The 15,854-nt window shown below is 38.0% G+C and overlaps 1 protein-coding gene across 2 annotated transcripts in view; it reads right to left on the bottom strand.

The window, feature by feature from the left end:
* Positions 1 to 985: 985 nt before the first annotated feature.
* Positions 986 to 15,854, bottom strand: part of TET2 (tet methylcytosine dioxygenase 2) — a 98,132-nt gene continuing 83,263 nt past the window's right edge. For both annotated transcript variants that reach the window (XM_072118914.1, XM_072118905.1), the window contains exons 3-9: positions 14,667 to 14,757; positions 14,183 to 14,276; positions 12,311 to 12,519; positions 12,053 to 12,203; positions 8,294 to 8,521; positions 6,615 to 6,969; positions 986 to 6,022 (exon numbers count right to left, since the gene is read on the bottom strand). In XM_072118914.1, coding sequence (XP_071975015.1) covers positions 4,656 to 6,022; positions 6,615 to 6,969; positions 8,294 to 8,521; positions 12,053 to 12,203; positions 12,311 to 12,519; positions 14,183 to 14,276; positions 14,667 to 14,757 — 2,495 coding nt within the window. In that variant the 3' untranslated portion in view covers positions 986 to 4,655. The remainder of the gene's footprint in view (positions 6,023 to 6,614; positions 6,970 to 8,293; positions 8,522 to 12,052; positions 12,204 to 12,310; positions 12,520 to 14,182; positions 14,277 to 14,666; positions 14,758 to 15,854) is intronic.

The raw sequence follows: 15,854 nt of genomic DNA, 5'->3' as shown, positions 1-15,854 counted from the left end.
TGCACAGCCACATGTTTTGCAGTTAGTGAACAACCATAAATAAGTTTAAAACTATGAATATGTCAAGTTATTTCTGTTGTAAAACATGTAGCTTTGATGCAAATATACTGAACCAAGACTACTGTATCTGCAATAGCTTATTGTATTCAAATGTAAACTGTGACATAAAATTCAACATTGCATAAAAGAAATATTATTTTCAATAAGAAACTTTGGTAAAAAATAATAAACTACCACCAATATTTGAAAACATAAAAACCTTACTATACCCTAAATGCACCATTAGTTACAGTAACATGTTCTCTCCCAAGCAAGTCAGCTTTGCGAATTTTATTATATGAAATACTCAATTGTGATCGTATTGTTGAAACATGCAGTTGTTATGTTCTGATCAGTTCCAGCAGGATTAATAAACCATTCCAATATTAAATTTTACATAGCTTATTATATAAACTCTAAACCACTTCATAACGATCTTGATTTTAATTAAAATAAATAAATTCTGCTGATTTTTGTGACTTATTTTTGGATGATGTCAGAATTGATCTAGCACCGTTTTTTTTCACAAGTGTCTGACAACATTTTGCAGTTTAGATCTTATACACAAGTTTAGAAGTAACAGACAATTAATCCACTGGAACACAATACAGATATATACAAGATGCATTAACTTTAAAATTAAAGAGGATAAATATAATTTAATAATAGTATTGCTAGAAATAAAATGGGTTGTCTTTAAGTGAATAAGCAGAATTAAAATGTTTGAATTAACTTGGCTCATCAATGTGTTATGAACAGGCATTTGAAGAGGAGATAATGGGGCAGATTTATCAAGTGTCTGAAAGTCAGAATATTTCCAGTTGCCCATGGCAACCAATCACAGCTCAGCTTTCATTTAGCCAGAGCTCATGAATATTTTAAAGGGGAGCTGTGATTGGTTGCCATGGGAAACTGGAAATATTCTGACTTTCAGACACTTGATAAATATGCCCCATTATCTCCTCTTCAAATGCCTGTTCATAAATCTACCCCAATGCATCTAGGTGGACTACAGTGCATTTCTCTGCTAAAATCCAAAAGTTAGAAAATCAAAAGTTAGATATTTGCATTGTAAAAATTTTTCATACACATGCAGTCCAGTATGTTCGAACCTGTGTTTTCATATAATGTCTTTTACAATGTTGTTTGCTGCTTGTAGCGATCTAATAACTTGTATATAAATGTTATGGTTGATGTAAGTTCTTTTCTTTATATTTGCTGCCAACTGAACTTAAAGGGGTATTCCCATGAAGACAAGTTTCTTAAATGTACTCAGGATAACAAAATAACACATTCTCTAGTTCAATGTTATTGACAAAAATACAGCATTTCACAGATATAATTTTAACCTGTCTCAGTCCTGGTGTATACAATTTTGGTTGCCCCTAGACCCGACCCTGGATCTTCTGATTTTAGGGTCGAAAGGACATATTGTTCTCCTGTCTGACACTGCATTGAGCTGAGTTATCTATTCTTCTAGCCCCTACCCCTAAATTCCAGGAAAAGTGTCCGGCAAGCAACAGCACAGCTTGAGGAGAGTAAAGCTACAAGCTACAGGCAGATAGGATCCTTATCCAGGGGAGAGGGAGGGAGGAAGGCATGTAGAAGGGCTTATAGTATTTAATGGCTGTTATAGCAGAGCGGAAAATGTCATGTGTAATATGTATCTCATGGAGCTCATCTATAATCTCTGATCTGTCTCTTTCTGTGTCAGATACTAGTGAATGTTCGGAAGCTAAATAAAAGTGTATATAAACCTGTTTAGAGAGTCCCCTTCCACACTCTGGAATTTTACACTGACCATCACTGAGTGATAGGAGCTAAAACAGCAATAAAACTTGTAAAAATTGTAAAGTAAGGGGTTAAAAATGATCTTTATTGTTTAAACATCACTGGGAGATAGGAATTTGAGAAATTTCTTTCATGGGTAAACCCCTTTAAACTAATAGAAATAAGACATCCCATATAAAATAAACATTAAGTGGAAGACTTATGAAAACTAAAAGACTAATAGTCTTTGTTGCTCATAGCGACTATTTATAGCACACCTTTCATTTTCCAAAAACATTAAAAAGAGAAATCTGTACTGCAGGTAGTATCTATGGGCCATGATTACAGTTTTTTTTCTTAGAAAATGTAATAGCTTTCCCCTTTGTTTAGAAGCATGTTAGCACTATGGAGAAGGTGATGAACTTTTGTGCATTGTAGTATAACAGGTTTTCATAAAAAGTACAATGGACAGTAACGTGAAGTGCTAAAATTACAACTCAAATGTTAAAGAGGTTATACTAACTATTTAAGTTATTAGCGAGAGTATGACAGCTGCGACTTCCACAATCAACAGAATGGGACCCCTAGCAATCCTGCGAATGTGGGTCCTATGCTAACTAATGATGTACCATTCAATAGTTTCCAATTGATTGAAATAGCCAAGAACAGAACTCAGCTATCTCTGACACTCCCATAAACAAAGAATGGGAGTGTCGGAGATGGAGAAGCACTGGGCTCAACAATTTTCAACACTACCATACAATTGAATGGAGCAGCATGATGTATGCTCAACCTACTGATTAATTAATGATTGAAAATGGGATCCCTGTTCTCCAGAATGCTGGAGGTCCCTTTGTCATTACAAGTGGGTGTACCAAAAGTCGGACCCTCACTGCTCAGCTTGTAATAGCCTATCCTCTGTATAGGGAATGACTTAAATAGTTGGGACAACCCCTGTTACTAATTACTTTCTCAAATTGTCCTTCCAATTTCAATCTGGCCCTTTGGCTGTGTTGTATACCTTAGGCTGTGTTGCATACACGCGCTCCTCACCCCTCCCTTTTCCATTGAAAGGTGAGTGGCTGCACCGTAAAAACACCAAAATATAGGGCACAGCCTATATTTTGTGCTTCAGCTGCCTGGCCCGGTCATGGTGTGGTGAGACAGCGTGTGCTCCCTGCACAGTGACTGAGTGCCAGAGATGTCTATGGGAACCGTGGGGCAGCCACAAATTGTACAGCCAAAGCAACGGACCGTATTTGTTCGTCTACAAGGGAACCTATGCTATATACTCATTCATACTGCAGTATTTCATTGTATTGTGTTTTACTTTAGTAAACCACATTAATGGGAATTTAATGCAAAAAATGGTCTGGTAACATCAATGTAATCAGTAATTACTGAAGAAGTGCAAGGTAAAAAAATCCCAGGTTGCAGTTAGTATAATTGGATTTAGCACTTAACAGACAATCTACATCTATAACTCAACATTGGGAGATAAATGTGTTCATAAATATATGTTAAAACAAAAGATTGAACATGAAAAACACCACTGTAATGCAAACCTAGAGCCATGGAATTAAAGTCTCATAGCTGTTTTTTGAAAATAGTATCAAGTACTTCTTGCAGCCAAAATAACATGGAAGATAATTTAAGAAAACAAACTTATTCTAATGGGCCTGGTGAAATACTCCAATAGAATATTGTGGGTTGAGCAAAGAAAAAAAAAAGACAAGTGTGCCCAAAAAAAAGTATGACTACTGTTAAGTCAGACATTTGTACCATTGAATAAATAAATTCTTAATATTAAAATATTAATCAAAAAAATCTTTAAAAACATTATTTACTTTAAAATGTTCTGTGTTCTTTGATGATTATCAAAGGTCAAAATTCATTTAATTATAAACAGCGGCCCCAAAAACTTTGTAGTAATCTTTTTTGAATGCAGGAAAAATACACTCATGTTTTTCTTGTTGTAGGCATTTAGCCTAGGTTGGCATCGAAGAACATTTTAAGGAATAATGAATTGGTTACTAAAAGCAATAAAAAAAATCAAAAACATATTATGTACAAATTAGATGTGTAGAACATAGCGGATTAAATAGTCGGCTCTTTCATTCATGATCACTAAATGTTGTAAATTAGTATATAACAGGATATGTATAAAACAATTAAAATTTAGTTAAAAGTGTACATTTTCTCTCATTTCTAAAACATGTTTCATTTATGTACACTCAATAATGGTATTAATCTTTCAAGGCATTAAGTATTCATAAAGACGCACATGATAGCACCAATTTTTCTAAATGTCCAAATATTTTCAGTGTCTCTTTGAAAACTATTATCTGTGTATTTACATTACTTCAGTACACTGGAGGTCATTATTAAGCTATAGCATTGGTTAAAAAAGTTGCAATTCCAGTATCATTTAGCACATTAAGAAGTCAGCACCGCAAGGTCTTTGTAAGATTCCTGATGTTGTAATACTACAGCAAGTTTATCTCTAGCTCCTACCTAGACATTTTTTTATTATAAAAGTGGTCACAGATGTACAATGTTGTATGGTCAAAGGTAGAAAATACCATTTTCTTCTTTTAGTTAACCTGTAATGATAACTGTTAAACACCATTGCATAGGGTGATTGTGTTCTTTGACATTTTCTGAGACAAGAGAAATATGATGGTAAAGATACCCATTCTTGGTTTTGCTGGTATTCTTTCTGATAGATCACATTTATGTTTCATCAAATACTGCCCCCTTTAAGTCACAGCATTCCATACAACCACATGAATAAGCCTATAAGAAAATGGTGCACCAATCTGAAGTATGTGAGGTAACCCAACAGACTATATATATCTGTTGTAAGGACCTGTAACCCGTGTTAAGGCGTATGGAGATGTTGTGATTTGTGTATCTGTGGTCATTGACATTGTCCTCTGGGTGAGTGATTTGATGAAACGTAGATAAGTTGGTTCAGCAGGTTCATGAGTTGGTTCAACAGGTTCCCGTTTTGCCTTTTTATTGTAAGATTTAGGAGCAACATAATCTGGACCATACCTCTCACAGTCCTCCTCTTTTTCTCTTGCTTTACCTGCCATCTTAGCTTCCCATAATGCCAAGCCATGCTTTGGCTCATTCATACTTTTATGTTGATAAAACACTAGTGATATCCTAGTAGGGTGATTCCTGTTTGGATTTTTTACAGGGGTTGTAGCATGAAGTTCACGCTTTGCACATTCAATAAGGATTGAACCATGAGTTGGGGCTACTGCCACCCCTCCTATATCAGGATCTAGAAAGCTTTGCTCACTGTCTGACCAGACTTCTTGTGGATCTTCTTTCATTGTTGCTGAGGCTTTTGGTGGCTTTTCCTGAACATTAGCACCATTAGCTCTATTGAGACCTCCCATAGTAGTTCTGTCATGATTAAGACTTGGAAGCATGTCGGGCATCCCATTCATTACACGTGAGTGCATGTCATTGTTTTTACCATGAAGATGTAGAGGTCCAGCTCTGTCTCCCATGGATGCATTGCTTTCATGAGCCCGGAAGGAGTGTGGAAGCGGGTAATCACTGTTCTTATTTAGAGAACTGTAGTCAGTATTACTAAGGTTTGGGTTTGACTTGGAGACAGCATCCCTCAAGTGATTATCTCCTTGATGCACAGGGTAAGGGTCAAATGACCCCATGGGATTAGAGTTTGGTTTGAGATTGCAGCCATTAAAATCTTCAATTTGCGCACTTTGGTTTCCATAATTCATATATTTATTATTATAGGTTTTACTATTAGCAAACCTTTGGTGGTACAATGACTGAACTGGAGGCATACTAAGATTAACTGCTGGATCTTGGTTTTTAAACCTGTAAAACATATGTTGCTCCGGTGAAGGATAGTGACTTAGATAAGGAGGACAGTTGTCTATTGGAACATTTCCGTTACATGGATATGGGGGACATGGAGTATTTTGATTTAAGGATCCTTGGTATGGATTTACTGGAGTGGAGGCACAGGAGTTCGGAGGTGCGTGAAAAAGATCCATTTGATTAGACCCAGCAAAGTTAGAGGAGGCATTCTGATAGGGGTCAGCCAAGTTAGGAATTCTTGCATAATGTTTGTTTGGATCTGTTGTAGGAAATGAATTTTGGGGGTTTGTTTGACCAATATTAGGAGCTGAACCTGGTTGTATGGCTTGTCCCGAAATCCGTAAAAGGTCTGCAATTAAGAGCAAAATTGAATTATGCATACACTTGCATAAAATATAATTTACATTATTATAAACAGTTTTAAGATGTATTTATCAAAAGAGCCAATCACCAGTGTGGTTTAAAGTTCTATTTTACAAATCCCAGACAATGTGTTCAATTATTACATTGATAATTCTCCAAACTTACCAAAACTGTACCAGATATCAAACTAAAACAAAATTAATAGTCAGTTAAAGAAGATCATGTTTTTCAAGTAATGGTTGTAGCTTGTTTTGTTACATAAAAAAGAATACCCTAATAAAGGCCTTAAATGTAACAGTGCTCAATATTATGTTTCCATATTTCAAGGTAAAATGGTTATGACATATGATTATCCTTTACTAATAATTATGGTACAAATATTACATCCCTTGATGCAACCCCCAAATCAACCCAATATATCCCATGAATACTGCCTATATAACAGTATAGTAACATATACATATATATATATATATATATATATATATATATATATATATATATATATATATATATATATATATATATATTAGGTAAAACCCAGGGCACATTGATTTTCTGAACTTGGTGTTTCTTACCTGCCAGCTGTTTCTCATGGTTAGCTAAATCAGAATGTGCATTCTTGTAACGAGAAGATTTCTCTTTTTCTTTGCTTGTTCCATGTTCTGAGTTTGCCAAGTGTTTTTCGGCTGCAGCTTTTTTGGCTTCCATTTTCTTTTGCCGACAAGTTTTAACAGGCTCTGCCAGCATTCTCACTTGCCTGCGGAAAGAAGTTAGAACCTGGATGGCACCTGTTCTTTTCTTTTCTTCCTGTGCCTCAGAGCTGCCAAATTCATCCACATTGGATACTTTATAAAGAGGTAACACATGCAGCTGCTCATCCTGGGCAATTTTCCCAATTTCACGATTGTCTTCTCTGGTTAAAGTGCAAACCTAAGGGAAGGACAATGTAGACTCTAAATTACCAAATTTTTGGATTGATATGGCATGAAAATTAATTGCTGAGAAATTATTAAAAATGCATTCAGTGACTAAAAATGACCCACTAAGAGTAATTTGACAATGAGTCTGTGGATCTCAATGTGCAGATGTAATGATGGTGTACAGTATGTAATTGATTACAACACTAGAGCCAAAGTTTATTGTGGAAATCTATGCTGGAAAAGGGAGGCTCTAGCACCCTATTTCTGCCACTGAGATAGGATTGAAAATAAAGGTGCACAGCTTCTACATGGTTTGCTGGTAAATCTGGCAACCAGAAGGCAAAAGAAGTGTTGCAATCTGGTGAGGATATTTCTGAAAAAACCCTTGCTGTATATATGCAAACAATGAGTGGACACAGATGTAACCACAATATCTACTGCACATATTCTTAAGCTGTTAGTGTCCCCGGTTTCAATGCTAGGCAGCAAATGGTCCCCATATGTTGCTCGACAGCAAAAAGCAGGATAATAACCACCATGAGGCCTTCAAACTTAAACCTGACTGTCATCAGTTTGGAAATAGAATCTGGATTTGTGGTTAAAGACAATATGGTTCCAGTCCACAGTTCATGTTTCTCCTTCATAAAACAATTGCAAACAGTGGTAAGACCATCGAAGAATACAATACCTGTCACATAACTGGTGCTGTGACACCTCATACCTCATACCTCTGCTATGCAGAGGTATGAGGAGCCACCTGTAACTAGATGGGGGACAACTATGGAGACAACTACCTGCTTGTTGGCAGAGCAAACATACCTCTCGCTGGTGATCTGCTTTGGCCATGTGTGCCCTCATGTAACCACTGCTCTAAACATCTTCTAACAACCATGATTACAATCGCCTAGACAGCAGCTTATGTGTCAAAATGACCATCCTACTTTTTCCTAGTCCATTGATGTGCCTTCTTTGAGTCAATCAAATGGGTATAATGTCTTTGGGGAATATTGTAAGAAACATAAAAAATTGCATACAAAGAAAAAAAGAGGTGAAATAATAAAAAACCTATGCAGATCTTCTGAAAAGGGAGTTCAGCATAGGTTCTCACCACCCAGTAACAGTGTTATTGGGACCAAAATACCTAGGCTGATATATTTTGCCACGCATGAAAAAATGGACATTACTGAATACATTCTTTTCTTGGCCTTGTTATGTCTTCTGTATTGTTGCTTAATTTAAAGAGACTCTTCATTAAATGACATCAACATTTTAATTCACCATGTATTTAGTTTTGCCTTTTTATCTATTACTTTAAAATTTTAAGTGAAACCTACCAGTGTGCTGCCATTTTGCATATTGTGCAAATCTCTATGGGAATGAGCGCAAAAGTCCAAACAAGCAGTAACTCCAGAGAATGGACGACCTTCTTTTTTGCCAAGCCGACAATCTGGGGCTCTGTGCTCATGCTCAACCTGGTTATTATAGGCATCGGGTGCAAGCTTCTTGTAGATTGGTGCCATCATTGTTGACAAGTACTGAAGACTGTCTTCCAACTTCTCTTCCTAAGATGACATGCAATAAATAAAAACTTTCTAAATCTTTCCAAAATATGTTTTCCAACATATTTTTACAGATGTACTGATTTTGCAGATAAGAAATTATGTATACAATTAGAAATATAAATGTGTATTTCATATCATTTAATCACATCAGACATGTATGCTGTATTAATATCACAGGGATCTCAGACTCATATTCTTGAGGGAGGGTCTAAATGTCACAATGACAGGAATATTTAGCCTCTTGTTAGGGTGTTGTTAGTACAAAAACCCTTTCAGACACTTGTAAATAGGTTCCCTATACATATTGCTTCTGTATTCTATAGGGAATGGACCCAAAAGCATGACTGATGCCAAATGCAGCAAGTCTTGGCTTGGTATACAACATCCATCATCAACATGTCAAAATAACTCAAATTAACAATGCAGAAAGAATACAAAAAACCACATGCAACATATAAATAGAAGCAAAAATATAAAACGGGGGAGGGGTAGAATCTCATATCATATGTTATTCAGAATCCTCTGAATGGCCTCTGGCTGCTGCATTTGGAGCGAGTGAGCCACAGCCAGGGCTGCCTTGCAGCTTCTGATCCCTGAAAAGTTGGTTGGTTCATTCTGGAGTTCTGTTTTAGTCTTAGCTGTGGGTTGAATAACATGTCTAACAAAGAAAGCTAGTATTCTCGAAAGCTAATACCAAATATACTCAGTTAGCCACAAAAAGGTATTGTGTGGGTTGAATGATGCAGTTATAATTTCTGCATCCTCAACTTGTACCTAAGCCTGTATCCAGTTTAAGCTGGTATTCTGAACCCAAGTCTAAATTGGAACCTCTGTGTGAACCTATAGCTAGTTTCCAAAACACCAGTCTAAACTGGAACCTAAATCTAAGCCAGTATCTATCCTGAGCAGTCTCCTAAACCACAGTGTAAACTGTGACCTGTATCTAAGCCTACAACCAACCTTAGCCAGTACACTGAACCCTGGTCTGAGCGGAGTCAGTGCCTGATCATGTATCCTGACCTAACTTGTATGCTGATCCAAAACCCTGTATCCTCCACTGAAATCCTGTATGCTGACTTGATCCGGAACCCTGTATTCTGTCTGATCTGGTAACCCTAAACCCCAAAGTGATCTGAAACCCTGAACCTATGCTCTCAACCCTATTTTAACACCTGAACCCTTTTTCTGTGTTTGTACCCTGATCCTTGCCTGTTCCCTAATACTCATATGTCTGCATGCTTGTCTGGCTTTGCAGAATAAATAACTATTTATCTGAAACACTAACTATAGATGGATTGAGAGAATGATCACTCTAATTGTTCATGTGAATCTGTGGTATTCATGGGCAAAGTAGAGCAAGAGGAAGTAAGGTAAAACCTAAAATCAATCTACACTTCGGGAACTTCACAAGCTAAAAACCCTTAAAAAGTTATTTTAATCAATGCATTTGAAAATCAAAGTGTTCTGTAGTTGTATGTCATATGATATTGATATGAATAATTTATTGAGATATTAATTACAGCACTCCATTTGCACTGTTTTCAAGATTCAACAACGTCAATACTCCTGTAGTGCAGAAGTGTCTGATAAATAACTATGATTACCTGTTGACTTATCTAGATACACTTTTCTGGACAAATAATGTTGGCACCCAGACCTGAGCAAGTGAATTGCATCCATACCTGCCCTATTACTTAAGTGGGGACTCCGAGACCAGTGGGAGTGGGGCCTTAATATAAATCTTGTCTGCAAAAGTAATATAAAGTACAACATGTAACAGGTGGGGCAGGTGTGGTAAATTGTGTTCTTCTTTAAAGTTAAAAATTTTAATGATGTGATACTCCTGGTGCAGGCTCCTCTAAATACTTCCTGGTTCTGGCAGCCCCTGCAGCCTGTGTGCGTATGAGATACTCCTATACACATGACAGACAACCTGTATAATGATGTGACACTCCTGGTGCTGGATCCTCTTTGTTCTTCCTGGTGCTGGTGGCCACACAACCTGAAGCCTGTGTGTATGAGATACTCCTATATGTGAAGCTGATGTCTGTGTCTCTCACAGGCAGCAGATAAAGCAATAGCAATGCTTTACTATACATTACTCGCAGACATGAGCAGGGGGGAGGGGCAACAGACGTGCCATCAATTTATCTCTCCATGTGCCAAGGCTCATTTACAGAATACAGAAAATATGATTTTAGAATGATTGATGTATGAATTAGCTAGATAAAGGCTGGGATGGATTCCTTGTGAGCTTCTCCAAAAGGTAGTGGTGACCGAAATACAGAGACCTCATGACAGGTGTTCTTTAAGCATCACAACTCATTTAGATGATTTTTTCGATTTTTTCTTTACTGAACTATTTATTGGCATAGTTAAGCTATATCTACTTTTGATTTCCTTTTAGAAAGGAAACAGAAACATGACCCACTGAAACCATTGCAAGAGAAACAGAGGTGAGAGGAGTAATATTGAGAATTCTTTCTACAGTTACCAGCAAGATCAGTCATTTAGATTAAACCAATTAGCTGTATGGAGACACGTTGCCATACCTGCTCAAGCCTGTCATTCTGATTGTCAGACTAGAGTGCATTGACATAACACCAGACAATACACCAACACTGCTATTCTATCAGTGTGCACATTACCAGCTGCACGGAGATAGCAGCTTTAATTGCCATCAAAACACTGAATATGCCGAAAAGGACCATAAATAGAGTGAAATGACACCTGCTGTTTAGATGGAACAGTTTAACATTCACAGTCAACCAGAAATGTCATCAGAGTATACTGCTCATTCCAAGTCATGCAACTTGTAACGGCAAACAAATTTACAGCGGGTGACAAAAGTATTGAACATGTTACCAGTTGATATATTTCTAAAGCTTCTATTGACATGATATTCTAAAATGTTGGTAGCTATCCATCCAACCACAATGGCATATTAATCAAAACATGACGCAGGGAAAAAGTTTTGAACACATGAAGAAGGAGACGTCCAAAGAAAAAACATAGAAAGCCATGACACCAGCTGAAATCTATCAGTAATTAGAAAGCAATCCTGTCAGTGAGAAATAATATTGCCTGATTCAACAGATGTCCTATAAAATGATGCCTCCTTACCAAGGTGTGCCACAACCTCATGATGTGTAAAACCAGTGAGCTATCTCAAGACCGTCCCAACTTTATTGTGGTTATTGTTGCATTCTAATTGGTTCTCCTTTGGAGAATATTTTTGCTTCAGGGCTTGGGCCAACCAAAGGACTGTTGCTCTGAGTTTTGTTATGTCAGTGCCTGTGAAAGCTTGTTTTGTAATTCTTGAATATCAAAGGCTATTCTTTATCACATGACAGTGTGTAAGCTATAAATATAATGGTGTGTAATGTGACAGCTGTTTTTCCATAGTTGAAAACTATGCAATGCCGTTATAGTTTCTGCTATCATTAGGATAGGACCCCAAGGTAGTTCTGAAGTATCAGACATCTCTAATGTTAGAATATGTAAATACTAATGAGAAAAATGTAAACTTACCTCTCTTGGGTCATCACAGAGAAGTTTAAATTTCCTGGGGATTTTACTTCTGGCAAACTTGCATCCATTGTAGTACATACTCCAGGAGCACCCAAAAGAAAATGAGGCACCACAAGTATCGGGGTCCAGCCCCTGGCATGCACAGGTACGCCTAAATAATATAAAATATCTCCATTATTACTCATTTAATATTATTGTGCTATTGTTAGCTAGGCCAACAACGATCCTGGTTTCTTTCTTATAATTCTTTCAACTTACTCTTCATTGAGAGCGCAGCGCCTGTTTGTTAATGTTCCATACTTCCGTAACGTATTGGTGAGCTCACTGTACATCGTGTCTGCTAAAGTTGTAGATATGCCTTCCCAAACCAAGATCAAAATCACTATCACAGCAGTTTCACAGGAATGGCCTGCTCGTTCGCGCACCAGACACAGCATTTTTTCTTCAAGTCCACCTCGGCGAATGACCTGTGAACAGATCAACAACCTTATATACAAAATAGCTTTCAGACAAATGCAAGTTTTGTGGTACTATGTTCTACTTATTATATAAGCATTTCCAACAGATGTATAAAGCAGCACAAAAAGGATTACTGTATTTTCTGGAGTATAAGAACACTTTTTAACCCAGGCAATAAGGTGGAGCAAACAAGCACCCCTGCAGCAAACACCCACCCTTAACACCTGCGATTGGTGCTAGCACTGATTGCGGGTGTTAACCCTTTCACTAGTAAAAAGCCGGCGACGCATGGACGCTGCCATCTTGGCTTAGATTGTCAAGCCCTGTGACATCATCGGGGAGTAACGATCTGTCTCCATGACAGCTTTGGGTCTTTGTAGAACCTGAGGCTATATGTTTTCTGGCCTTTTGTTACAATAGCACCATTCCCAGAAAAGATCGTGCTGCGGAGGATCGGACCCCCCGGTAATAGGGGGGGATCCTATCCAAGCTAAATGCCCCTTACACGCCCCGGTCATGATTGACTGCAACGTGTAAGGGGTTAACACCCACAATCGGAGGAACCTCCAGTCGTGGGTGTAACAGACGGGTGTCAGCTACGATAACTCACTTCTCGCCGCTCTGTACTATTACGGCGCCCGCCGGGAAGGGGTTAAGGATATATGACGATGCCTCATAGGCTGAGCCATGTTCATACATGGTGAGTGGTGGCTGTATAATGCAGCAAACACCAACCACTAACACCTGAGATCGGTGCTGGTATGGATCTGGAAGCGAAGATCTGTTCCTGTGGCAGCCGGGAGACTGAATGAGACTCCAGGACCAGTCATTAATGATCCATACAAAATTCTCCATATACTGCTATATACATTTTTTGTATTCTTGCAATTGCACCGGCCCAAGGAATATAATAGAGGTGTCATTTGGACTGTACAGTGAAAGCCTTAAAAAATGTGTCCACAAGAAATTGGCGCAAATGTGTTTTTTCTTCAGTGTTCATCACATTTGGAATTTTTTCCAAGCTTTCCAGTAACCTTCATGGAATCTGAAATCCTGTCACTGGGAGGTATAATTTGTTATGCAGAAACAAGCAATCTTACAGCTTTGTAAACGGAAAAACAAAAAATGTAATGATTTTAAAAGACAGGGAGTGAAAAATGCAAAAAACTAAAATGATCTCCTTAAAGGCTTAATACATGGTCCTAAAATGAATGCACTATTCACTATTCACTGCCTCTCTCTGCTGTAACAGCCGGCAGAGATGCGGTCATGTGCTCTGCTGCCCAGCTCACACTATGATGCTACGGTGTCGCCGTTGATGATGTCATAATGTGTCATAGCGCACTGTTACAGCAGAGAGAAGAAAGAAGAGGAGATGCGGGATTGCTGGCCGTATACCACAGGGGGCTGGCTGTGTACTGAAAGGCGCTGGCTGTCGGTATACTAAAGGGGGCTGGCTGTTTACTAAAGGGGGCTGGCTATATACTATTGGGGGACTGGCTGGCTATATACTGGAAGGCTTATAATGGAGTCATTAGGTTTTCTCAGTTTTTGGTGGTAAAATTAGGGGCCTCGGCTTATACTCGATCAGCTTATGCTCGTGTATATACAGTAATAGGAATTTTACTCTCTCAATATGTTATAAGATGTGCAACATCACACATTACTTACCCATTTTGCAATTGGACATCCCTGAGAGCTCTTCCCTTCTTTTCCTGTATACACTACTCTTTCAATCCTGAGGGCCTTGCCCTTTTCACCTAACCTGAGAATAAAACCTCTAGGTTAGTACAAGTGTTCACTGCCTTGTTTTGGAACATTTTTTTAAAACACACACATAGTTGAAAAGCTGAAAAGCCATTGTGAATGACATGTAGGGTAGAGAGAGTTGCATAGGAGACACAAGGCTTCAAGACATCTTAAAAGAAGGGATACTGCGAAAGTGGAGACAATCATTTTTTCATTTTTTTAAATGTGAGTGTATACAGTGTGTTCTATTATAATACTTCAAGGCCAGAATTTGGAATAATTCAGCAGGTTGTTGTATCAGTTCTGTGTCCACAACATCATTCTGCTCCTTCATCCCTCCTTCATCAAGAAACCAGCAGGGTAGGCTTATCAGGAGGAAGACAACATAAAAAAACATGAAAATTACCTTTCTTCCATCATCTCTCTAATAGCTGCCACATTCGGTCCAGCACCAAGATGAGTGTAATACGGACCTTCATCTTTCTCTATGATTTGATCTGTCCAGAGAAAAATATATTTATATTGTTTTAATTTTCTTTGTGTGCAATTTGTAGCATTTTGCCATATGTAAATTAAAGAAAATCATGGCACATTCTAATTAACTGTCACCTTTTCGTGGTTCATATATGTATTTTTAAAGGAAGGTGTCACATTATGGTGTGAACTATTTTTCTTTTTTTTTAAACTAATCAACGTTTATTCAAAATACACAGAATCAGACCCAGCATCCTCTCTACATTGTTGAAATCAAATTTTACTCTCATCTATCTCATACACCCAGCAATGCTCCCGTCGCAGTCTCATACAGTCACGTAGTACCTCCACTGATGCCATTCCCGAACATTCAATCCATTCGCTCCATTGCTTTTCAAATTGCACCGATCCCATTTTAATAGACACTTTCAGCACCATCCTGACCGTGATATTCAGAAATCTTTGCACCTCCCTTCTGCTCCACATCCAACCAATGCTTAGCGATAGTTTTCTGCGCATTCCTACGCATCCCAATTTGGGTCACACGGGACCTACACCCCAAATACCTTTCCTAGCAGCCTCAACGTCCATTCCCACAACTCAACTCCAGACACGTCCAGAACATGTGAAGATCATCAGCAGCCTCTAACATTGGCAGCATCAATTCTCCCAAATCCACATTTTCCATAATTAACAGAGGCGTGCAATACACTCTATGGAGGAGGAAGAGCTGTGTGTGATCTATTTTCTGTTTCAATATTTCTTTATTAAGTATTATACCTATATCAAAATTTTTTAAAGAAAAAAATATATATAGCACAAAACATAATGCACAAAATAAAATTAGCCAGGACAAAACAAGGAAACTGTACTGTGTCATGCAATTCTCAATCAGAGCACTAGGCTTTAAGGGGTTTTCCAAAAAAGTGTTTTTTTTTTTATTTTAAATGATTCCATGGTCCTCAAATGACCTCATCTACTGCCAATGAGTAGCAGAGCAATGATTTTCTGAACACTCTTGCTCTCAAGCAAATGAGTTCACAACTTCGCTGCTCAGCCTGTTATTGGCTCTGGTGATGCTGTGTCCAGGGACGGACTGGCCATTGTACCCACCGGGAAG

The sequence above is a fragment of the Engystomops pustulosus genome, chromosome 1, assembly GCF_040894005.1.
Source record: "Engystomops pustulosus chromosome 1, aEngPut4.maternal, whole genome shotgun sequence".
NCBI lineage: Eukaryota > Metazoa > Chordata > Amphibia > Anura > Leptodactylidae > Engystomops > Engystomops pustulosus.
This window is presented reverse-complemented; position numbering and strand designations above follow the sequence as displayed.